This window comes from Lepus europaeus, chromosome 11 (assembly GCF_033115175.1).
Source record: "Lepus europaeus isolate LE1 chromosome 11, mLepTim1.pri, whole genome shotgun sequence".
Lineage (NCBI taxonomy): Eukaryota > Metazoa > Chordata > Mammalia > Lagomorpha > Leporidae > Lepus > Lepus europaeus.
This window is the reverse complement of record NC_084837.1, coordinates 43,839,434-43,865,159: the sequence shown is the minus strand read 5'-3', so window position 1 is coordinate 43,865,159 and position 25,726 is coordinate 43,839,434. Positions and strand designations below refer to the sequence as shown.

Here is a 25,726-nt window from a genome sequence, read left to right as displayed (position 1 = left end):
TGCCTTTCAAATAAGTAAGTAAAATCTTAAAAAAAAAAAAAAAAAGAGCCAAATAAATTCTGAGGGTTCCTGTAAGACAATTTTCAGTTTCTGTGAGCAAGAACCTGACAGTGACATCTACAGTCTGACGTCCACCCCTCGGCCAGTCAATGGAGGGCCATCCATTGGATTTTACGGCTCAAGGGGAGAGAGCTGGCAAGCCAAAGTGACGGGTGTGCCTATGCTGACAGGTCAGTTCTTTCCTCTCCTTTCAGAGAATAGTCAGCATTAGATGATTTTATAAAAACATCACGGAAGACAAACCAATGGAGGAACATGAACTCTAGCCAGACAATCTCTCCATTTGGCCGCAGGCTAACTTTTTATGGATCCTTTACACAGCACAGTGTTCTGGTGGTGCATCGTTTTTATCTGTCAGATAAAGGTAATCATACTTTGCTCTTGTAACTCACAGGATATTAGAAAGGATAAAGAGACAATAGATGTGCAAGTACTTGAAAATATTAAAATGGTGTTGTTTATACTCTGCACACCATAAAGCCCCTCTTCAGAATTCTAACTCAATCTCCACTGTTTCTATGGAAATACTTGTGAGTTCAAGGATCCCTGTCTAAACAGCCATTCTGGGCTCATTCTACAGGTAGAACCAGAGCTGACGTGCCTACCATGGAACCGTGAGGCAGACGATTTCACAAACTACATGGTTACACAGAAACCCCAGGCGGCGACCCAAGTAGAGAGCTACAACCACTACAGAAGGAAGAAAAAAAAAATGAAAATTAGCAGTCAAGTGAAAACAAGAAGGAACCCTCACCTCCAAGAAAGCACCAATAGGTGAGTCTGTGAGTATAGGTGCACCAAGGACGAAGAGAATGGACACGGCTGCAAACGAAGAATCAGGACTAAATATGAGGACAACCCCTGGGAAGGCGGACTGCTGAGCATTCCCCGCCAACCAAGGTCTCAGTCCCTGGCAGCTGATGGGCTCTTTGACAGCAGGGCTTTGTCGCACTTGCTTCCCCAGCAGCCAGCACAGCGCCATCCCTGCAGCACTCTGTTAATATCGGTGAGGACAGGAGTTCAGCAGCTGGGAAGGCAGTAAGCCTTGTCGCAGACAGCTGAGCAAGAAATCAGTTCCGGGGGCCAGTGTCAGCATAGCAGCTAAAGCTGGCATCCCATATGGGCACTGGTTCAAATCCCAGCTACTCTACTTCTTGCTAATGTGCCCGGGAAAAGCTGCAGAAGATGGCCCACGTGCTTGGGGCCCTGCACCCACGTGGGAGATTTGGATGAAGTTCCTGGTTTCAGCCTGGCCCAGCACTGGCCACTGAGGCCACCTGGGGAGTGAACCAGCAAATGGACGATCTCCCTCTTTCTGTCTCTTGCTCTCTCTCTCTGTAACGCTGACTTTCAAAATCAATCACTTAACCAATGAATCTTGAAAACAAGAAACCAGTTCCTTGGCACCATGCAGCTGGAGGAGGACATCTCTTGTTTTTGTGGACATGGATATGGTCCCTGAATAGCAAACTTTTATCTCTTTAGAGCAGTCTAACTCAAAAAGCTCAACATCAATGACAAGCCTCCTGCACTCATTTTATATCCCCTGCACATGACTTCGGCCCAAATTTGTCAATAGCAGCCCTTGGTGCTAGATTCAGGAGAGTAACGGAGTTCTCAGTGTAGTGGGAGGCAGTGTTGTATCCCCTGCAGGGGCCGGGACACATGGGCTAGCTCTGATCCTGCCTGTAACTTTTGATCACGCTTAGTTAGCTTCCCCTGGTATTCATTCCTCACTCTGTGCTTCCAAACAGGGTATCTGTGGATTTCAGAGTGACTACTGCTAGAAACAGCAGTTCGATAAAGGGAGATGGAAGCAAGAATGTACTTTGTAAGGGTGTTACTTCCATATCCGCAGCAACTTTTGAGTCCATTCAAAACCTGTGTTGTATCCAAAATCTAAAACAATGCGTTTTTATCTTTGAGGGATTTGGGTCCGTGTCCTCCATCACTGTCATGATTGGGCAAAAGTGGCAACAAATTTAAGAAGTGAAAATTAAAAGGCTAACGTCGCCACCAAAATGACTGGACAAAACAGCAAGCAGCAGAATTCTAATCTGTCAAATGTAGTGATGTGTGAGGGACACAGCAGGGCTGAATTTCCTCAACTCCATTTCAAATGGAGCCAAGCAAACAGACGTCACTGAGTGTAGAAATGATTGTCTCAATTATGCCAGCATCCAAAACAAATTCTTAGATGGAAGAAAATTGTGTGGGCTCAAACGACAAACAGGAATTGATCAGAACTTTCTTGAGCCTCTGTAAAAACAAGGTAGGCCAGCAAATGCCCTTTTCATCTGAAACTTCTGCCCCAGGGATTTTAACTTACTAGAATAATCTCCAACAGCCCTTGGTGACCAGTCCCCAAGCTCTACTGCCTTGGTCATCCGCTGTACGTAACAAACTCATTTCTCTCCTTTGCATCTAAAATGGTACCTGTCATTTTCATCCTTGGGAGAACTGAGAAAATAATCTCCCAAATCATTTTCTGGAACTCCAGTTCAGAAAGGCTGACTCAACAATCCTCACATTCAACACTCCCTATACTTCCTCTCCTCCCAGGAGTTCGCGCTGCTTATAAGCCACAGGAATACGCCATCTGACATAAACAGGGGGCTATGGGCTTCTCTGGATTGATTTAGTAGTCCTACTGAGTTCCTTTAAACTTCACACTACACACACACACACACACACATCATTATTTTGTCATTCAGTTTTCACCAGGATGTTGCTGTCCATTTGCAACTTGTCCAAGACCAGTTGACTTCCATTATGTCCGAAATACTGATTATAGCAATCAAAAAAAATCTTAAGTTATATATCTGAAGCACTGTCATTCTGAGACTATTTTCACATATTGTGGAATACATTACATTAGTAATTCAAGTAGTGTCACTGAGAACTAAGGTTCTGGGTATATATGAAAAACAATAAAGCTTTCCAATCACTGATAAAAATAAATACTCTCAAGTCTTGGAGCTGATAGTATACATGCAAACCAACGAAGTGTTTTATAGGAAAAGAATTATGCCTAGATCCATCCACCAAAAATGCCAAGGAATAATGACCAACCAGTAGCAATGAGCTCCCCCAGCACCAAGATTATAATGTTTAAATGCCACTACAAGGAAACTCGGTTACCTGGAGAACTAGTCAGTTCAGTTCCAAGTTGAGCCTGGCACATCTTGTCATCCCTGAGAGCAAGGAAACCATCAAAGACAAGAAGAGCTATGTCACAAAGACTCAGGAGCAAATTAGAAAATGCCTCATGGAGGGGCTGGTGCTGTAGCATAGCAGGTAAGGCCACCACCTGCAGTGCCAGCATCCCATTTGGACACCTGTTTGAGTTCCGGTGCTCTACTTATGATCCAGCTCTCTGTTGTGGAGAGAGAGCAGTGGAGGATGGCCCAGGTGATTGGGCCCCTGTACCCACATGGGAGACCTGGAAAAAGTTCCTGGCTTCTGACCGGCCCAGCTCTGGCCATTGTAGTCATCTGAGTAGCAAACTAGAGGATGGAAGATCTTTCTCTTTTTTTCTCTCTCTGTAACTCAGAATTTAAGTCCAGACATTCTGGCAAAAAAAGAAAAAAAAAAAGAGAGAGAGAGAGAGAGAGAGGACCTAAATGAAAGATCTCTGCAAGTGAGATCTCAGTGGAAAGAATGGGCCATCAAAGAAGGAGGTACCTTTCTCTGAAGGGAGGAGAAAACTTCCACTTTGACTATGACCCTGTCTGAATGAGATTGAAGTCGGCGAACTCAAAAGGCTTCCATAGCCTTGGCAACTCATGCCAAGAGCCTAGGGTGATTACTGACACCATAAACAAGAGTGTCAATTTGCTAAGTCAGCAACAGGAGTCACTGTGCACTTACTCTTCTCTGTCCTTAATGTGTTGTTCAATGTGAATTAATGCTACAACTAGTACTCAAACAGTACTAGTTGTGGTTCTGTGTGGGTGCAAACTGTTGAAATCTTTAGTTAATATATACTAAATTGATCTTCTGTATATAAAGAGAATTGAAAATGAATCTTGATGCGAATGGAGTGGCAGAGGGAGCAGGAGATGGGAGGGTTGCGGGTGGGAGGGAAGTTATGGGGGGGGGAAAGCCATTGTAATCCATAAGCTGTACTTTGGAAATTTATATTCATTAAATAAAAGTGAAAAAATAAACAAATAAATCTTTCTTTTTTAAAAGTATTCCACTAATAAACAAAGAAAGAAAGCTAAAATTAAGAATATTACCCCAATAGTTAAAGATTCAAGGCAATGACTAAAACTGATAATATCATAAAAGAGGCTGGCGCTGTGGCTCAATAGGCTAATCCTCCACCTGTGGCGCCGGCACACGGGGTTCTAGTCCCGGTTGGGGCACCAGATTCTGTCCTGGTTGCCCCTCTTCCAGGCCAGCTCTCTGCTGTGGCCCGGGAGGGCAGTGGAGGATGGCCCAAGTGCTTGGGTCCTGCACCCCATGGGAGACCAGGAGAAGCACCTGTCTCCTGCCTTCGGATCAGCACGGTGTGCCGGCCGCAGTGTGCCGGCCTCGGCGGCCATTGGAGGGTGAACCAACGGCAAAAGGAAGACCTTTCTCTCTGTCTCTCTCTCTCTCTCTCGCTATCCACTCTGCCTGTCAAAAACAAACAAACAAACAAACAACAACACTATAGTAAAAAAAAAAATCACAAAAGAAAACATTTTATACTTCCCCATGCTTCCACCATATAAACTGCCAAGTATAGAGTAACTCTCTCACACACAAAATTATCTTAAATATTCTTAACACTACTGAACTGCACACTTCAAAATGAGTAGTATCATAAATTTAACACTCCTTGCTTTTTACTACAATTAGAAACAATCACGCGAATCTGATCAAACCTCTCTAATGCTTTTAAATGCAAGGGACAAGCATGAGACACAATCATCAAAACACAGACCATTGATGAAATTATAGAAAATAATCTACATTTATTTAAAGAGATGGAAAGAAAACCTTGTATTTTTAAATATTTATTTATTTACTTGAAAGTCAGAGTTACACAGAGAGAGGAGAGACAGAGAGAGAGAGAGGTCTTCCATCCGATGGTTCACTTCCCAATTGGCCGCAACGCCGGAGCTGAGCCAATCCAGAGGCAGGAGCTAGGAGCCCTTCTGGGTCTTTCACTTGGGTGCAGCGCCCAAGGACTTGGGCTATCCTCCACTGCTTTCCGGAGCCACAGCACTGAGCTGAATTGGAAGTGGAGCAGCCGGGACTCTGGCACCCATATGGGATGCCAGAACTGCAGGTGGCTGCTTTACCTGCTATGCCACAGAGCCAGACCCTGTTTTTTGGTTTTTGGTTTTTGTTTTTTCAAAAAAGTCTAAAAAAAACCCAACATGGAACTTCTGGGCTTAATGCCTAATTTGAATTAGCTTTATTACAATTACAAAACTGTTGATGTTTAATAACTCCATCAAAAAAACAGTTGAAACTTGTGCTTTTTTTCTCGGCATGAAAATTATTTTCCGTATCAATTAAGTTTCAAATAATTGTAGCTTTTCAGATTAATAGGAAGCTCAGAGAATCTCATTATTATGGATGTCTTACTTGGCACAGCGTTAGGATTAAAGATGTTCTTTAGTGTGAAATGCTAAGCATTTTAAGCACATTTCACTTCATTTCAAAATGTGTAAAGATAGTGGCCCAATTTCCACTCATTCTTTGTGCTTTCAGGGTGGTAGATACGGCCAAATGAAAACTTTTCTGTCTTGTTCAAAACTATTCTTGAAGGCAACATCTTTTAAACTGCCATGGGCTTTTTTCATGTTTCCAATAAGCTTTTCTTTTAATAACCCAGTTCCAGAAAAAGTTTGTCTTGCCTAAGGATAAATCCTCTTAATCATGCGGTATATTGTAAGATGAACTTTCTTTCTGTACCTTGAATTCCAGGAAACTCAAGGTAAATTTAAGTAATATTCTGTCTTTTTAATGTTTCCCCTCCTCCTTTACATGGTTTAACTGTTTCCAAGCATTAGGAGCTACTTATTGTTAAATGTATCCTTTTAGAGTAAGGAATAATAAGTGTCACTGATTCTCAGAAAAGATTTTCATTTTACCATACTTTAACACCTCTGAAATCTAAATGCATTTTACAACTAGCATACTTCTCCCAAATGCATATTTTTTATGTAAAGTCATGTTAATGACTGTATAGCTTATATTTTATCAAGGCCTAGATTTGACAAAATATTATAATTTCTTCAACAATTATTTTGAAAACAATATCACAGCAGAACAGTAAACTTAGAAAAATAGAGATAGAATTCATCCTTATTAAACATTTCAATCATACATATCCACCATATTGCAAAGAGGTGCCTCTCATGCTGCACAAATCTGCTTTTACTACAGAGGAAAAATTATTTGGAAAAAAAATCTGTATTCAGCTTGTACTCTTCATTTCAATAGAAACTGTTACATGCATTTCACTTTTTAGCAACATTGTCAATACATAATCCCCCAGAATGACATCTACAAGATAGATCTTAACAGTTCCATGGTAGAAAGCTTGCTGGATCAATGACTTCAAATAATCACTACTCTCACCACCAGCTGACCACCATGCCACAAATCAGCCACATCCACCAAGGAAGGGAAGAATCAACAGCCCCAGAAGATGACCAGTAGAAGCATTATTTCTAGAGCAGACCCTCGGAGTGAAGGCTTTGGGATCAGCACGAATTCCCACCCATCTCAGAAGCTAATGAATCACTTCAGAGTTTTGCTCTAGATCAACGCATTTTAGAAATTATTATTTGACATGAATGCTAAAAATATGAGCAGAAACTCCTGTATTTTTGTTTGGAATGCATAATATTCCTAAATATCTTGTTATGCCTACCTACAGATCGCACGTTTCTCCTAAGGATGGACCAATTTCAAAGAACTCACTTCTTTACTCAGGGATTTTTTTTCTTTTTGATTGGTCTATAGTTTTACAGTGCTCGTCAATTCCACTCCCCTTTGGCATTTCTTCAGTCTTTTTCCTTGTGAATTTTTTTGGCCTACAACCTGGTAGAGCAGGCCATGGACGTTGACGATCTAGATTTGAATCCTGGCTCTGTTTTCTAGCTGTGCACCTTGGGACGAGAGCCTTTATCAGCCCAGGACAGGTGTTTCATTCATAAAATCAGGATGATATCCATTTTGCGGCTGTGTCACAAAGATGCAATTGGAATGTACAGAGGGCTTGGCACAGTGTCAAGATCACCATTAGGGGCCAGCGCCAGGGCTCACTTGGTTAATCCTCCACCTGCAGCGCCAGCATCCCATATGGGTGCCTGATTCTGTCCCGGTTGCTCCTCTTCCAGTCCAGCTCTCTGCTGTGGCCCGGGAGGGCAGTGGAGGATGGCCCAAGTGCTTGGGCCCTGCACCTGCATGGGAGACCAGGAGGAAGCACCTGGCTCCTGGCTTCAGATCGGCGCAGCTCCAGCCGTAGCGGCCATTTGGGGGTGAACCAACAGAAGGAAGACCTTTCTCTCTGTCTCTCTCTCTCACTGCCTATAACTCTACCTGTCAAATAAATAAAAAAATAAAAAAGATCACCATTAGAATTTTGATGACACCTGTGACAAGAGCCAAATGGGCAACTTTGTGGCCCAGATCTTACGGTGAAGCCATCAGCAGACACCCTGGAGCGGAAGCTGGTAGTCTACCCTCCACATCAGTGACTGAGCGCATGCTCCGTACCCCAAAGCATTGTGCAAGTTATTGGGAATAGAGAAGAAAACGGAATACTCTCTGCCTTCAAGGAGCTGACAGCCTTTCGGAGAAGAGTTGCCACAAATAAAAACAAAAGTAAATAATAAGTAGGGAAGAAGAGACAAATATCCCACGCAGAAGAATTCTCAATCGTTTATGTAGACACTCTGCCCTCAAGGTGGCTGAACCTAACTCCCTGCTCCGTAAGGACACGACTTCCTTGCAGAGAGCACAGCTTGGAAAGGCAGAACAGATGGGTAAATGTACAGTGGACTGGGCTGGTAAACACGACTGCGGCCACGTGTCCGGAGTCCACATCAACAGTGCTACGTCGTGCCGGGGGCATGGACCCTCGAGACAGCATGAGGAGACTGACACCTCACCTGTGGGTCTTTCTCCCCATAACGCAATAGGCCCCGTCTAATAGTGAGAACAATAGCCAAATCCCAATTGCGGAAACATTCTACAAAGTATCAGACCAATATTCCTCAAAACTGTCAAGGTCATTAAAGACAAGGAAAATTGGAGATTGTGTCACCGCGGAGAGGGGCCCGAGGGTTATAGTGTGGTGCGTTGGGTGAATCCAGGAACAGAAAAGGGACATAGGTACAGCCAAGGAACTCTAAATAAAACACAGACTTTAGTCAATAACAATCTATCAGGATTGGTTCATTCATTGTGACAACTGTGCCATACTAAATAAGATGTTAACACTAGAGGATTCTAGGAGTGGAGTGTTTGGGAACTCTGTAGTCTCTGAGAAATTTTCCTGTAAATCTGAAACTTCCCTAAAATAAAAGCGTTCTTTTAAATCAGTACAAGGTAGCAAATGCCAAGACAGAATGGGACTGATTCATTCATTTACCTAGGATGTCAGGTGTAGCAGTTCCTCCCCTTGACATCACCAGCTCACGCTGTACAGAGCCTTGTGAGCAGGCGGCGCGCTCCGGGAAAATCAGGTTTGAAATAGACTTTGTTACCCTTCTGCTGGGATTTCTCTTAACCACCAGGGCAAAAAAGGCTTCCACATTTCATCAGAGCAATGCAGCAAAGGTGTTCGAGGTGGAACTTTAATGAGCCAATAGTGAAAGAATGCAAAAGTGAGAACTATTACTTAACCTCTAGCACTGCGCTAGATATAATGCACCCCGGGCTGCACACACGCATCACCTAGAGTTTAAAGTACTCACACCCCAGACCCATTCTACTAACACCTCTGGGGAGGGACCCAAGCATCAGCGCTTTTTAAGGCTCCCCAGTTAGTCTCAATTTTGAATATCAAATACTCTTAATTAAAGCAGAATAAACTAGTCAAATATCCTAGGAGTATACTACCCTGAAGTGTTATCCAACTGAATACAAAACCATCATCCAAACAACTCACTAAAATAAATAAATAAATAATGTAAGCCTGTACACTGTGGTGTAGCCAGTTAACACCCTGGCCTGAAGAGCTGGCATCCCAAATGGGTGCCAGTTCTAGACCCAGCTGCTCCACTTCCAATCCAGCTCTCTGCTATGGCCCAGGATGGCAGTAGAAGATGGCCCAAATCCTTGGGCCCCTGCACCCGTGTGGGAGACTTGGAAGAATCTCCTGGCTCATGGCTTCAGAACAGCACAGCTCTGGCTGTTGCAGCCACTTAGGGAGTGAACCAGCAGATGGAAGATCTTTCTCTCTCTCTCTCTCTCTGTCTCTCTGCCTCTCCTGTCTCTGTGTAACATTGACTTTCAAATAAAAAAATACACCTTTAAAAAAAGATGTATTTATTTATTTAAAAGGCAGAGAGAGAGGAGAGGGATGTTCCATTTGTTGTTTCTCTCCACAGACAGCCACAACTGGGGCTGGGCCAGATGGAAGGCAGGAGCCAGGAATGAGAGTAGCAGAGGTAAATACCTGGACCATCTTCCGCTGCTCTCCCAGGGAGGATGGATCAGAAGCGGAGCAGCTAGGACTGGAACCAGTGTTCCCAAATGGGATGCCATAGGTGTCTTAGGCAGCAGCGTAGCTCACTGTGCCATAACGCTGGCCCCAGCAATTCATATTTTAATTCAAACGCACGCAGGTTTGACCCGCCTCTCTTCTTCAGATATTTCCAAATTGTTTCTTACATGCAGGTATTTTTCCTTATGGTGAGGGCAGGAACAAAGCGAGAATGAAAACTCTGATCCCCACTCCTCCACCATCCTCCTCCATCAGCCTGCCCAAAAATAAAAATTAAATAATGACTAACTTCCCTTAAATGTTTCAAAACAAAATAATTAAAATGAACCTTGGGGTAAATAAGCATGAAATTCAATGAGGTATTTCCTTTCTTTTTAAATGGTCACAGACCCAGGGTGTATCATGGAAATGGCAGCATAGTTTAGCCTCTGCCAAATCTCTCTGTGAAGTTACATCCCAGGAGGCCACCTGTGCCCCAAGGGAGCCCTGGACACCAGGCCCCACTCTGGCACCTGCCTGCTCAGCAGCACAGTGGTGGCTTTGGTCCAGAAGGTGAACGCTCCCTAATGACATAGCATCACGACAACGCGCCCCGCCTAATGGGAGGTTATCTAACCCTGATAGCAGACAGCTTTCATTGTCCTGAGGCTTGAAATTTCTCCCATGGAACATGTCAAGGGCTGTGGCTGGGTCACTGGATGTCTAAGAAAAGAGTAACTCTATTAGGGGAAAGATGAAATCTTTAAAGCAACCGTGACAATACACATCACATCCCTCCCTTCCCCCCTGAAGACACTGGGGAACGGCAGCAACAGTCCCCAGCCGCCCCTGGAAACACGCAGGGGTCCCAACCAGAAAGACAGCCTTCAGGTGGCCAGGCTCTGGTTTGCAGGCGATGCTGGGATGCTTGTTCCTCCATAAAAAACGAGAGCGGAGGGCGGGCATTTGGCCCGGTTGTTGACACCCAGGACTCCAGCTTCCTGCTGATTAGGAACCGAGGGAGGGAGCCGTGGTAATGGCTCAAACGAGTCGGCTCCCGCCACCCACGTGAGAGACCTCGATCAGGTTCCTGGTTTCCATCCGGGAGCCCACCGCTGGCGCCTAGGGAATGGGCCAAGGCAGTAAGTAGACTGGGATTGCTGTCTGTCTCTCTGCTTCTCAAATGACAGGATGCAAACGTTTCTGAAACGCGGTGGGACTACTACTCAGCAAAAGCAAGCAAGGAGGTAACCTTACAGACCACCAGGCGTGAGCCTCAGGACGCACTCGGGGAAAGTGGAGCCCTAGGGCGGTAGCCGTCCACCGACCGCGAGGCTGCGGGCGAGGAAGCAGGAGTGGGGCTGGGAACGGGACTGGCCAGCGAGCGCCAGGACCGGGGTCATTGTGGGGGTGACGGTTTGCACTTTAGTGTAAACATGGGAAGGTTTTATGGCGAATAAGTCCCAACTGAACAAGCGCACGGAAAGTGTGCCGGGCCAGAGGTAGCCTTGGGGTTTGCTGGGCCCGAGGGTGGCTCCCCAGCAGCCACAGGCCGCCCACCCGTGCCACTGGCCCCGTGTGCTGCCCCTGACCCGCTTCCACCTTGAAAGAGTGCCCAGGATGTGCGGGTCTCGTGAGCCAACCCACGGCGGGGCTGCCAAGTCGGAAAGCCCACCTCCCAGAAAGAGCAGGAGCAAGGGCACGGGGAGCCGCCGCCCTCCCAGCACGGCCGAGCGTCCTGCCGTCCTCGCCGTCCGACCGCCCGTGGGGACCGCCGCGCCCCAGCACTCGGGCTCCCCGGGCGCGCAGCCCGCCCCGACGCCCGCCCCGCACGACTCTGTCCGGCACCGTCGCGCCTCCCCAGAGGGACGCACGCCGAGCCCAGGTGGCCAAGCCCCGCGCCGCGGGGGTGGCGCCTCCGCGCCGGCCTCCCTAGGGGGTGCGGAGGGGGAGAGGGCGGAGCCGGACGGCCGCCGCGGGGGCCCCGGGACCCGCGCCCAGCCCCCGCCCCGCGCCCCCCGCGCCCCCCGCGCAGTGCTCATGCGCGCGGCCCGGCCTTTATAGCGGCCCGGGGAGCCGAGCTGTCGGCACTCCGGTGCAGCCGTGCGGATCCCACGCAGGTGCAGAGCCCGGGCTTGTCTGTCCGTCTTAGCGTGGGCGCTCCGGTCTCTCCCGGTGCGGCCCCAGGTTGCACATCGATTTGCTGCGGGAGCGCAGGGGGCGCTGGCCCCGGAGCCGCGGCTGCTCCTCCTCTTCCCTCCCCTCGGCTGCCCCAGGGTTTGCGAGGGGTGCGGGATCTCGGAGGAGGGGCAGGCGCGGGGCGGTGGGGACGCGGGGCCTCGGCTCCCGGCCCCCTTCTCCCCTCCCCAGCCTCCTGCACCTTCTCGCTGTCTCCCAGGTCCCGACCGCCGCTCAGCCACCATGTCTGCAGCCTGGCTCCCGGCGCTCTGCCTCGGTGGGTAGGCGTCCCCGGCGCCCCTTCCCCTCGCGCGCGGCCGGCTGGGGCTGCTGCCAGCGCTCGCTCGCTCGCTCGCTCTCTCTCTCTCCGCAGGTGTGTGTCTGCTGCTGCCGCTGCCGGAGCCCGCGGGCAGCGAGGGAGCAGGTGAGTCGCGGGTCCCGGGGTCGGGCCAGGCGGTCCGAGGGGCTCCGATCAGGGCCCCCGGACCCTGGTTTGGGGCGCAGAGCTGGAGCGTGCGAATGTGGGAGCCGCCACCTGGCGTACCGCAGGCACGCGAGCCGCCGTGGCTAACCCGTGCCTCGCACGCCGAGGGCCCCGGGCGTGGGTCGGTAGCGAGGCACGGGGAAGAGCGCGTGCCCCGCGTCCACGCACGAGCCGGGCTCCCGGGCCGGCCGGGGCCGGGCCACGCTCTCCCAGGCGGTGCCGCTGCACGTGGGGTCGCGGAGAAGCCTCGAAGACCCGACCTGGGGCTGTAGTCGCCCGGAGGGAGCGAGGCTCGCCGGTTTGGCCCGCCTTGGTCCGCGCACTAGCTTTGCTTCCAGCTGTAACCGCTATGGTAAAAGCGGCCTTCTCAGTCCCACTTGGCGTGCGAGAAAGTCCAAAAAGAGTTCGTTCCACGTGTTCCACGCGTAGGGACGTGTATTTTGTGCAAGGTAAGAGGCGCACTCATGCCGCGAGCCGTCGCTTTCTTGGGACGCAGGAAAAAGGCTAGGTGTTGCCTCTGAGCGCGGGTCTCCCGCACACGGACCCTGCCGTGCGGGCAGTGGAGGGCGATCTCCCCGCCCGCAACCCACAGGGTGAAGGCTCTTGGAGCACAGGCACGAGACCAGTGCCGGGGCGAGGGCTGTAGCTTTCCCAGCTCTGCGGAGGGTTTCAGAGCCAAAGACGGCATGACGCCTGGCAACACCCTCCCTTCCCCGGGGACTGCACAAGGCGGGGTCCCTGGGCAGTGCGGCCAGACAGTATACCCCTGTCTTGGAAGAAAGGGGGAGGGGTGTTGGAAGCATCCGTCTCAGCAGGATTTGGGTAGGCAGGTTGCTATGTTTGGAAAATAGCACTTAATAATTTTAATCTAGTGTGCTATCCTCAGGAAACCGAGTGACTTATGTGATCCCTTGTCTGGCCCCACGTGGCCAGCAGCTTGTCTTTACTTCCCTCTTTGCAATAACAGTTTTAATGTTCTTACTTAGGCAGGTTGACTCAAAACTTAAAAATAGAGAGTGCTTTTTGAAAATGCATTCATCACCCGATGTGTCTTTGGGGGCAGATCTGGCGCAGAAATAGCCGGGTTTAATGGAGATAGAAATGATCCGTCCTGGAGGGAGCATCTTCCTGGCGGTTTCTTGGCGTGGGGAGTTCGAAGAATGCTTTCTGGAGCAAATTAACCCATGGCTTTAACTTCCTCATCGGTGAAATGAAGACGGTGCTGAAGAATCTGTGGGAATCTAAGCAAGCAGCAGTTCCCTGGTTTGCCTAAGTTAATAGGTGGTGTTGGGGCTCCGCGTTGGTAACAGTTGGGATAATGGTTCAGGGGAGGGAAGGCTGGCTTAGACAAGTGTGTGTGTTGGTGACGGCGTTCCCCGGCAAGCTCAGCCCAGATTGAACACCCTCAGCACACACTGCCCTAGGGACACGGTGTCAGCAGAGTTGCGATTTTTACATCTCATTGAGTAAATGTTCATTGCCTGCTGTTACTTTCTGGACCTGAAATATTTCCAAGTGTCTTATTTCCAACAGGGTTGAGAACTGGGTAAGTTCTCCCATTAGGCTTTTGGTGTGGCTGGAGACTACTTTCAATTGGAAAGCCAGCTTTTGGCTCTCTAAAGCCTGGAATGGTACAGAACAGTACATCAGTCATTATTCGTAGTGGAGGCGTAGAAATTAGGGAAGTAAAGCGCAACTCTCCCACACTGCCTTCCCCAGAAGCCTGAGGAAGCGAGTGACTCCTCTCCCCTGCTTTCTCTGCAGTTCCCTTGGCCATCACGTGCACTACCAGAGGCTTGGATATCAGGAAGGAGAAAGCAGATGTCCTGTGCCCCGCCGGCTGCCCCCTGGAGGAATTCTCCGTGTTTGGGAACATAGTGTACGCTGCTGTGTCCAGCATCTGTGGGGCCGCTATCCATAGGTAAGCCAGAGCTCATGGTGGGGAGACACCTGCTAGCATGCCGGTTCCCATCTCCCAGCGGCCGCCTGCAACCCCTTCCTCCCTGCTTTTCTTTTTTCTTTTTTTCTTTTCCTTGCCAACTTTGGCCTTAGAAAGTGGGTTCCTTTGCAGAGTTTTCCTTGCTTTCCTTGAAACAATAAATACACAAGGGAAGCTCTCTGATAGGCAAAGTTCTCTTCTGGATAACTAGATTTGTGATTCGAAAGCATTCCTGATTGCACCATGTTTTACTATATGCCCGTCATTTCTTCTGCTGTGGTTCTACAACATGGGTAGAGTTTTGTAGATGAGGAGTGGGAACTTGGAGACTGTCAGATGTCTTGCCCAGGGTCACTGTTGCTAGCAGGTGCCATGCTGTTCTGCGATGGAAAGGCCACTAGCATACATTTTTATAAAATGCCATGCCAGGGCATACAGTTAGAGTATCTTCCGTGCGCTCTTGTTAATCTCTGAGCAGCCAGGAACAGGCCATTACAAGTGTATTCTCAACAGCAGCACAAAGCCGAGGCCCCAGGCAGGTCTTGTCGCTGTTGTAAGCAGGTTTTGAGAAGGCTGGCAGCTTCCTAGATGCCTTCCCTGCTGAGCTGTTTCCTTGATTCGCCAGAGCAACAGGTGCAGCACAGCCTAGGAGTCAGTGGGATGCCCTGGTGCCGGGAGCATCCCAGCCTAACCACTTGTGTTGCAGGGGTGTGATCGGCACCTCGGGGGGACCTGTACGAGTCTACAGCCTCCCTGGCCGGGAAAACTATTCCTCAGCAGATGCCAACGGCGTCCGCTCGCAGACGCTTTCCAGATGGTCAGCTTCTTTCACGGTGACAAGTAGGTGCAGTTACGTTGTTCTCACTTTTGTATTAACACTGCCTCCTCCAAAAAAAATGTGTGCTGCTTTTCTTAGCCCAGCCTCTTTGATGGCAAAACTTATGGCCAAGAAGAGGTCAGCTATGGTTTTGAATCAGGAAATGAGAGGGTCCAGCACCCTCTGAAGCCCACCTTGGGTGAATGGGGAAAGAACAGCCTTGTAGTGAGATGGTGGCCCCAGTAACTTGAATCGTGTGCAGTCAGAATGCTCGAACACTTGCCCTGAAAAACTGGTGAACTCATTTTTAGTGATCCTTTAGAAGATGACAGCTGAAGAATTCCTTTTGGTTCGTATCTGCAGCCACCATTACACTGTTATGTTTATCGACCTACAGAATCCAAAATTAAATTCTTTAATACTTTGATGCTGTAGAAGAGGGAAAGATAAGCTTTTGTTTATCTTAACAGAAGGCAAAAGTAGCACCCAGGAAGCCACAGGACAAGCAGTATCCACAGCACGGCCCCCAGCAGGTATGAAATAGGGAACCTTTTTCATGGTTGCATGCCACAGCATTTGAGTCATGAATGTGTTATTGGTCAAAGCTTTCCTTTTTAAAATCAATTAAAGAGAAACACAGCAAATATGCTAAATGTATATATTAAATATATAAAATATATTTTAATATAAATATTGTTAAGCATTCTATTTTGTTTCAAATTCCTTTTCCTTACTATATTTTCAGTTGTGAACTCTGCTAGCTCTCTCCTGAGGTCCTCCTCTTTCTTCCTGATTCAATAACCCAGGCCTTGCAGCTTCTTTCTAGTTCCATCTGTGTTTTTTTTTCTTTATGTTCCCTAAATTATGGCAGTGTAAAAGGAATCAAAGGAATTGGTATGTGGCGACTGCAAGAAACAGCCAGGGGTCTGTTTTCTAAACCTTGGCAAGTGTTAAAGCCAAATAAATGAAGAACATTTAAAAAAAATATTTATTTATTCATTTGAAAGGCAGAGTTACATAGATAGCAATCTTTCATCCATTGTTTCACTCCCCAAAATGGGTATAATGGCCGGAGCTGGGCCAATACAAAGCCAAGAGCCAGGAGCTTCTTCCAAGTCTCCTACCTGGGTGCAGGGGCTCAAGGACTTGGGCCATCCTCTGCTGCTTTCCCAGTGCATTAGCAGGGAGCTATTAGCAGAAGTGGAGCAGCTGGGACTCAAACCTGCATCCATACAGGATGCCTGCACTGCAGGCAGCAGCTTTACCTCCCACAGTGCTGACCCCAGAACATCGGATTTTAACTGAGTTTCCAAACTTGTTCAGCTGTGGGTTTGGAATATCAAAGTTCTGGATTAAAGTCCTGGATTAAAATGTATGGGCCTATTCCAGTCCTCCCTTGTTTCTTTGTTGGAGCATTGTTCCCTGGTCCAGAAAACCATGAGAACATGAAATTTTTTCAAGTCTTAAAAAATGACACTCCTGGGGCCGGCGCTATGGCTCACTTGGTTAATCTTCCACCTGCGGCGCCGGCATCCCATATAGGAGCCAGGTTCTAGTCCCGGTTGCCCCTCTTCCAGGCCAGCTCTCTGCTGTGGCCCAGGAGTGCAGTGGAGGATGGCCCAAGTGCTCGGGCCCTGCACCCACATGGGAGACCAGGAGGAAGCACCTGGCTCCTGGCTTTGGATCGTCCCAGCGCCGGCCGTAGCGGCCATTTGGGGAGTGAACCAATGGAGGGAAGACCTTTCTCTCTGTCTCTCTCTCTCACTGTCTAACTCTGCCTGTCAAAAAAAAAAAAAAAAAAAAAAAATGGCACTCCTTGTCAAGAGCTTTTCCTGGTAAGGACTGCTCACTATGGAAACCGTCCTCCTTTTGCTAATGCCAAGTGTTTCTATTGTTTTAGGTAAAAGGCTAAAGAAAACACCTGAAAAGAAAACTGGAAATAAAGGTAAGAATCAAAATACCCACTTGGGAAAATGGCATTTCCCCCTCTTCACTCCTGATACCCTTAACAAAAGACTTCTGTGTTCACAGACTGCAAAGCAGACATTGCGTTTTTGATTGATGGAAGCTTTAACATTGGACAGCGCCGATTTAACCTGCAGAAGAATTTTGTTGGGAAAGTGGCTCTGATGCTGGGAATTGGAACAGAAGGCCCACACGTGGGCCTCGTTCAAGCCAGGTACCAACCTTGTAAAAACTGGAGAATACTTGAGTCCTGTCTTGATTGATAAATTATCCATCCTTTTAGTAGGTACATTCATTTCAGCTCATGCTGAGTTGTGGACAAGCTGGATTCCCAAGCTGTCAGTTTGGGACTTCAGACTACATAGGCAGACAAGCAGGTCTGAGTGTCTTGCTTTTGGATTGAGAGGATTTAGAGAATTGGATGCTAACTGTAAGAGGACCAGAAGGTAAACGGAGATCCCGCTGCTTACACACAGTATCTGTGCCCACGCCCTCTGCTTGATTACCAAGTTCCCTTCTCGGAAACAGGATACAGTGATGGCTCTGTTCTTCCCGTTCTGTCATTTTTAGTTCCTTCCACATTCTCCTAGCTGGAGATATGAAACATGATCTTTTCATCTTACTCATTTAAAAATATTTACTGATAGTTTTTTTTAGACTTTTTAAAAAAGATTTATTTATTTATTTGAAAGTCAGCGTTACACAGAGAGAGGAGAGGCAGAGAGAGAGAGAGAGGTCTTCCATCCAATGGTTCACTCCCCAACTGGCCAGAATGGATCAGCTGTGCTGATCCAAAGCCAGGAGCTTCTTCCAGGTCTCCCACGTGGGTGCAGGGGCCCAAGGACTTGGGCCATCTTCTACTGCTTTCCCAGGCCACAGCAGAGAGCTGGATTGGAAGAGGAGCAGCCGGGTCTCAAATCAGCACCCATATGGGATGCCAGCACTTCAGACCAAGGTGTTGACCCACTGCACCACAGCGCTGGCCCCGATAGCTTTTCAAATTAGAATATGCTCATTATAGAAAGTTTGAAAAGCATATAAAGCTCAAAGAAAGAAACTTTCCCAAATCATACCTCCTACATATAAACATGTTTCAGTTGATTTCAGTATTTTAAGAAAATATTGGACTATATATGTATTTTTTTTCAAAAGCCCAAGCTATAAAAGTGACTTCTATCCTTTGTGCTCATCCTTTAGTATTTTGAGCATATTCTGATCACAAATACTCACCCAAAATGATGTTTCATGATATTCCCATGAATGATTGTTCTTCAATTATTCTATTGTTTTTTCACCATTACCTCACATTACCTCAATGCCCTGAGCTTTGGTTCCTTCACTGACCTAACTGGGATAATAACTTCTGTCTTGTAGAGTTATAGAATGATATTATACATGTGACATATATTTAATGCATTAGCCAAAATATACTAACCCCTCAATGTAGCAATTGTCTTCGTTACATTTCTTAAATATCCCCAATAATTGTACAAGTAAGGATGCAGTGCCTTGGTGAGCTCTATACCGAGGGATTAAGAAAAAACCTTGGATGTTATTTGACTTTAAAAAGAAAAAATTTTATTTGAGGGCCCGGCACCGTAGCTCACTTGCTTAATCCTCCACCTGCGGCACCAGCATCCCAAATGGGTGCCAGTTCTAGTCCCGGTTGCTCTTCTTCCAGTCCAGCTCTCTGCTGTGGCCTGGGAAGGCAGTGGAGGATGGCCCAAGTGCTTGGGCCCTGCACCTGCACCAGGAAGAAGCACCTGGATCCTGGCTTCAGATTGGCGCAGCACTGGCCATGGTGGCCATTTGGGGAGTGAACCAACAGAAGGAAGACCTTTCTCTCTCTCTGTATAACTCTACCTGTCCAAAAAAAATTTTATTTGAAAGAGTTATAGAGAAGGACAGTCAGAGGCAAAGAGAAGTCTTTTATCTGCTGGTTCATTCCCAGTGGCCGCAACAGCCAGGCTGAAACCAAGAGCCAGGAGCTTCATCAGGGTCTCCCATGTGGGTGCAGGGGCCCAAGAACTTGGGCCATCTGCTGCTTTCCCAGGCACATTAGCAGGGCACTGGATTGGAAGTAGAGCATCTGGGATTAGAACCGGCACCCATATGGGATGGTAGTGCTGTAGGTGGTGGCTTAACTCACTACACCACAGCACCGGCCCCTGACTTAAAACTTCTGACTTGGGGCCGGCACCCTGGCTCACTTGGCTAATCCTCCAATGCCTTGCAGCGCCGGCGTCCCATATGGGCACCGGGTTCTAGTCCTGGTTGCTCCTCTTCCAGTCCAGCTCTCTGCTGTGGCTCGGGAAGGCAGTGGAGGATGGCCCAAGTGCTTGGGCCCTGCACACACATGGGAGACCAGGAAGAAGCACCTGGCTCCTGGCTTCAGATCAGCGCAGCGCCGGCCATAGCGGCCATTTGGGAAGGGGGGGCAGTGAACCAACGGAAGGAAGACCTTTCTGTCTCTGTCTAACTCTGTCAAATAAATTTTTAAAAAATTTAAAAAAAACCAACTTCTGACTTTACAAGTATATACATGTATTGAAAGATTTCAGCATGGTATCCCATAAGTGCATATAACTTATATGTGTTAGTTTTGAGATCTTCATCTGCTACTTCACTCCCTAAATGACTACAACAGCTGGGGCTGGGCCAGACCCAAACCACAAGCCAGGAGCTCCATCTGGGTCTCCTGCTTGGGTGGCAGGGACTTAAATACTTGAGCTATCTCTACTGCTCACCAGGATGCACATTACCAGGAAGTCGAATAAGCAGCGTAGCCAGGACTTGAAGCAGGCCCTGCAATATGGGGTGTGGGTGTCCAATAATGCGCTGTAATTGTAAACATAAAAAATTTTAAACATGGGTTTAAAATTGTTATGGCATGTTTGTCTTTCCAATATTCCATGGATAACATTTTGTTTGTTTTTCTACTTAGTGAGCATCCCAAAATAGAATTTTACTTGAAAAACTTTACAACAGCCAAAGATGTTTTGTTTGCCATAAAGGAAGTAGGTTTCAGAGGGGGTAATTCCAATACAGGTAAGTAGACTTGGACACCTGGGATGTCATGTAAGACAGGGTTATCAGCGGTCAGACTTACAAGAGTATTATGGTACTTTTTATAGAATTTAAAATTTTTCACTTATTTGGTGGGGGAGCAGAACAAGCAAATGAAATTGAGTGCTCCCATCTGCTGGTTCACTCCCAAATGCCCAGAACAGCTGGGACTGGCCAGGTCAAAGCCAGGAACTGGAAACTCAATCCAGGTCTCTCACACTGGTGGCAGGGACCCAACTGCTTGAGCTGTAACTTGCTGCCTACCAGAGTGCCACTAGCAGAAAGCAGGAGTTAGGAGCTGAGCCAGGACTCAAACATAGCACTCCAGTATGGGACATACAGGTCATCTCGAGCAGTGTCTTAGCTGCTGGGCCAAACACCTGCCCCGAAGCTATTTTACATGAACAGTAACTCAACTCTTCCTCCTGGTACTGACATCTTGTCTCTATCTGCAGTTGATCATCTGAGATATTTACTTCGTAATGGAAAATAGACCAAAGGGTTGACTTTATTATTACAGAACCAAGTTCTATGTAATTTAAGTTCTTAAAACTCAGGGGCATCGTGTTGCTATGGGAATGACAGATCTGATTTGAGGAGTGATAAATGCGTTTGCTGCTGCTTCAAACCTAGGAAAAGCATTGAAACATACTGCTCAGAAATTCTTCACGGCGGACACTGGAGTGAGAAAAGGGATCCCCAAAGTGGTGGTGGTGTTTATTGACGGCTGGCCTTCTGATGACATCGAGGAGGCTGGCATTGTGGCCAGAGAGTTTGGTGTCAATGTATTTATAGTTTCGGTGGCCAAGCCTATCCCTGAAGAACTGGGGATGGTTCAGGATGTTGCGTTTGTTGACAAGGTAAAGTGGCATGGGGGTAGCTTCTGGTGTGGTGCTATGGGATTCAGTTTCAGACCTCTTAGTGTAGTACTGGCTGGCTGGCCCGTTATCTAGACTAGCTCTGCATGCTCAAGATAGACTGCTTTTATAATTTCTAAGACAAAACGATGTTTGAGCCCTTTGGATATCTTTTGTGTCTCTTCCAATAGGCCGTCTGTCGGAATAACGGCTTCTTCTCTTACCACATGCCCAACTGGTTTGGAACCACAAAATACGTGAAGCCTCTGGTACAGAAGCTCTGCACTCACGAGCAGATGATGTGCAGCAAGACCTGCTATAACTCAGTCAACATCGCCTTCCTGATCGACGGCTCCAGCAGTGTCGGGGAGAGCAATTTCCGCCTCATGCTCGAGTTTGTTTCCAACATAGCCAAGACTTTCGAAATCTCAGACATCGGTGCCAAGATAGCTGCCGTCCAGTTCACTTATGATCAGCGCACAGAATTCAGTTTCACTGACTACAGCACCAAAGAAAACGTGCTGGCCGTTATAAGAAACATCCGCTACATGAGTGGTGGAACAGCTACTGGCGACGCCATTTCCTTTACCGTCAGAAATGTGTTTGGGCCCGTGAGGGACAGTCCCAACAAGAACTTCCTGGTCATCGTCACAGACGGGCAGTCCTACGACGATGTCCGAGGCCCCGCTGCCGCCGCACATGATGCAGGTAAGGTTCTTGTCTTTTGTATGAGAAGGGAACTGAGGGGTTCAGTTCATTTCAGGAGTAAATAAATGTTTCTGTTTACTGAACAAACACTTGCAGTGTGGTCATTGTCCCAACAGCCTCATCATTAACTGCTAAACTGGCAAAGCAGCCCTCCTCACCTATAGATAACTAGCTGTGTCTCTTTGGTTTGTTTCCTTAAGTGCTGAGGCAGGATTTGGACCCAGGCGTCCGGCTGGAGTCCACGTCGCTAAGCACTGGCCTGGTGAGAGATTTACTTGCCAACAACCGCATTACATGTGCTCTGCTCAAACATGTCATGTGTCCCAAAATCCTCAGAGGTTACTGTTGCCTCCCATGTTGTCATATATCCTAACTTTTAAGTTGGAGTTTCCTAAGATGATAAATTCTCCAATAAAGACTTTAACCTACCCCATCTAAATTTTCTTCCCATTTGCTCTTGAGATAATGAACTATAGAAGGATTCAAGGTTTCTTTCTGCTCTCAACCTTGCTTGGCAAAGGCCTTGTTCCTGAAAAAGTTAACCTAAGGTGTTGCCGAGACACATAGGCCACAAGGAAATGGAGGTCTCCTGTCTGGAGATGGTAGCAAGTGGCTTAGGAGGGAGCAAACGGCCTCACTTTTCTAGACTGTGCACTTTCCCCTACCCAATTCCTAATGACTTAACCTTTTCCCTTCCTGCTGATTATGACTTATATTTATGCATTTTAATAATTATTAATGAAATACTGTTTTCATTAAGTAGGACAGAACTGATATAGCAATTTAAGCTATATATCTGGACTAAAAAAGTAGTTTTTATACATCAGCAACTAACCTATGTTGAAGACCTGCTTGCTGTCATATTCCTTAAAACTTAGCCTGATTACAGTCAACAGGATTGTATTCAAGCTGAAGTGAATTAAATCCAAGTATTTTCTGATGAAACTTCAGGAGGTTGTGGCCACACTGTCTTGAAAATTATCCCTTAGTGATAGCAAAAGTTACAAAAGCCAGAAAATAGGGTAGCCTTTTAGGGCTACATCACAATTTGTCATTGTTAATTATATACTGGGTCTGAGCTGAATGATCTGAACTAGAACATAGAACTGAAGAGAAGACAGAGAGGAGGGAAATACTTCTGTCAGGGGTTGAAGAGTGGAGAGGGGATTGGCTAGTGGCGATTAGAAATTGTTTCAAGTAATTTTTACATCATCTAAATCTGCAACGTGGACGGGAATGAAGCTGTGGTTAGTGGGGGAGGCGCTGTTTCAGAAACACAAAACGTTATGGGGAATTCCACCCTAGGAGAAGACAGACAGCAGTAGCAGTCCACACTAGGAAGCTGCTAAACAAATAGTTTGAAAAAATAGGATTGAGGTGAATCCAACTAATACTATTTGGAATGCATCAACAAATCTGGAAGGCTTCATAGGAATCTTTTTTGACAGTTTTTTATTACTAGATTTTTGTTTTGGAAGTAAAGACATTGTTGGGACAGTTTACCTGTATAACTATGAAGATTAAAATGGAAGAATTAAGTTAGATCATTATCTACAGAGCCCTTGTCCCCATTCCCCCAACAACACAACCTTATATAACTTGATACACTTATCCCATCTTTTGTGCCATTCTTGCTTTAATGTACTGGCTGCAGTCTCACAATGTTTAATTGCCGTGATAGGCAAGAGGAGGGATTTCCTGCTTAGCTGAAAGTTTTCACCATGCATGTTTGCTGTTACTTTTTTCTTATAATACTGTGTCAGGTTAATAATTACTACTTTATAAGTGCACTGTTTCATGGATGATCCTCAACCTTATCAAATATTTTTTCCTGTATCAGTGAACATATATTTCTGTAAATGTGATAGCAGAATTGCTGGTTTTGACCAAACTATTGAGAAACTTTGAATACCAGGACTGTGAAACCTAACAATTTGATACAGGGGATTTAATTCTTCAGAAATTACTAGGCAGTTTTCTCTGTGACTACGTGCTAATACATGAAAAAAACGTGCACATCATTTTTTATGTAAGCTGGACCTGATTTTAATTCATTTAAAAATACTTCCATTGCAGGAATCACCATCTTCTCTGTTGGTGTGGCTTGGGCACCTCTGGATGACCTGAAAGATATGGCCTCCAAACCAAAGGAATCTCACGCTTTCTTCACAAGAGAGTTCACAGGATTAGAACCAATCGTTTCTGATGTTATTAGGGGCATCTGTAGAGATTTCTTAGAATCCCAGCAATAGTGACTTTTGACAACTGAAAGAGAAAGTACAAGAGGATCTAATGTGTAAATTGTATTCTCGTAATACTGAAATACTGTAGCATCAGATATAAAAGATCAGATATAAAAGATGTCAATAGCTATTTTAAGCACATAAGCATTCATTTAGAGCTACTACTTTCTGATTACAATTTAATTGTTCAAAACACTCTGCTGAGACTTCATAATCATGACCCACAGAAACTCAGGAGAGGAAATATTGTGAATTAAAGTCCTAAACAGTTCTAAGATGCCTATTGAATGTATTAATATGCAAATTCAATAGCTTAATAAAAGAATCTAGTACTTAGACCAAAAGCAGTTTTCCTTCTCTATAATCATTCTATATTGACTGCATAAGAAAAATGAAAGAGAAATTTTAAAAAGCTCTCTTAAATATTTTGACCCAAGTGGATGTTCTCAAAACTAAACAATAGATGGCTGTTACTTCTCACTAAAGTTAGGATGATATGAAAAGGAATTATGTACCAAGCTCCCATTATGTTCCATTTTCATTACAACATGATCAAAATTATCAAACAAGATAGCAGGGTTATTTTTCTATTTATAGCCTTAATTTTATATGTATATAGATATATTTGGCTTATACTTTACCTATTTTTTTAGTACTTGGATGACTTTTTTTTTTTTTTTTTTGACAGGCAGAGTGGATAGTGAGAGAGAGAGAGAGAGAGAGAGAGAAAGGTCTTCCTTTTTGCCGTTGGTTCACCCTCCAATGGCCGCTGCAGACGGCGCATCGCGCTGATCTGAAGCCAGGAGCCAGGTGCTTCTCCTGGTTTCCCATGCGGGTGCAGGGCCCAAGGACTTGGGCCATCCTCCACTGCCTTCCCGGGCCATAGCAGAGAGTTGGCCTGGAAGAGGGGCAACCGGGACAGAATCCGGCGCCCCAACCAAGACTAGAACCCGGTGTGCCGGCGCCGCAAGGCGGAGGATTAGCCTGTTAAGCCACGGCGCCGGCAGTACTTGGATGACTTTTAAAGTTTTTACTTATTGCTTATAGTTTAGTTTTTTAAAGATTTATTTTATTTGAAAGAGTTACAGAGAGAGGTAGAGACAGAGAGAGAGGTCTTCCATTCCATTCTGCTGGTTCACTCCCCAAATGACCGCATCAACCAGAGCTGAGCTGATTTGAAGCCAGGAGCCAGGAGCTTCTTCCAGGTCTCCCACGCGAGTGCAGGGGCCTAAAGGCTTGGGCCCTCTTCTACTGCTTTCCCAGGCCACAGCAGAGAGCTGGATTGGAAGAGGAGCAGCCAGGACTCGAACCAGCGCCCATATGGGATGCAGGTGCTGCAGGCTGCGACTTTAACCTGCTGTGCCACAGCGTTGGCCCCTTACTGTTTATACTTTAAAGGACACATTTCAAATAAGAGAATGCAAGGGAAAACACTCTAGTTTAAATATTTAAGCAATAAAACTGCTAGTAACTATTCCAAAACACTACTTACAATTTCAGGTCTCTCTCCAAGATATGGTAAAAATTGAGTTTGTTCTAATTAATGTAAACACCAATCTGAATTTTTTAAAAACCCATGCAATACCAAGTATATTTTTTTCAATTACTGAATACCTACTGTTCAGATTAAACACTGAGTTGTTTTTGAGTACTTCTTTCAACAGAAAAGTTTTGCAATTAACATTTTTAAAATGTGATTGTAAAGTTCATTCCCAAGAAAGAAGAACATTAATACTCAACATGACCTAGGT

General features: G+C 46.4%; 1 protein-coding gene across 2 annotated transcripts; it reads left to right on the top strand.

The window, feature by feature from the left end:
* Nucleotides 1-12,139: 12,139 nt before the first annotated feature.
* COCH (cochlin) lies at nt 12,140-24,249 on the top strand. Of its 2 annotated transcripts, XM_062204623.1 has the most exons (12): nt 12,140-12,173; nt 12,270-12,324; nt 12,884-12,888; nt 14,145-14,301; nt 15,026-15,159; nt 15,607-15,669; nt 17,037-17,081; nt 17,168-17,315; nt 20,046-20,149; nt 20,801-21,027; nt 21,216-21,732; nt 23,809-24,249. In XM_062204623.1, exons 1-12 carry the CDS (start codon nt 12,140-12,142, stop codon nt 23,982-23,984), a joined length of 1,665 nt encoding a protein of 554 aa, XP_062060607.1. In that variant the 3' UTR covers nt 23,985-24,249. The 2 variants fall into 2 exon arrangements, with proteins under 2 accessions (XP_062060607.1, XP_062060606.1); XM_062204622.1 differs by lacking the exon at nt 12,884-12,888 and having other exon boundaries at nt 12,270-12,320.
* Nucleotides 24,250-25,726: the final 1,477 nt, after the last annotated feature.

What these genes read in the sequence shown, in the direction of transcription:
- COCH (XM_062204623.1), top strand. Translation starts at nt 12,140, where the DNA reads ATGTCTGCAGCCTGGCTCCCGGCGCTCTGCCTCG. An exon ending in CACAGCACGGCCCCCAGCAG is followed by an intron (nt 15,670 to 17,036) that starts GTATGAAATAGG and finishes CTATTGTTTTAG; the next exon opens with GTAAAAGGCTAAAGAAAACA. An exon ending in TGCCGCCGCACATGATGCAG is followed by an intron (nt 21,733 to 23,808) that starts GTAAGGTTCTTG and finishes CTTCCATTGCAG; the next exon opens with GAATCACCATCTTCTCTGTT.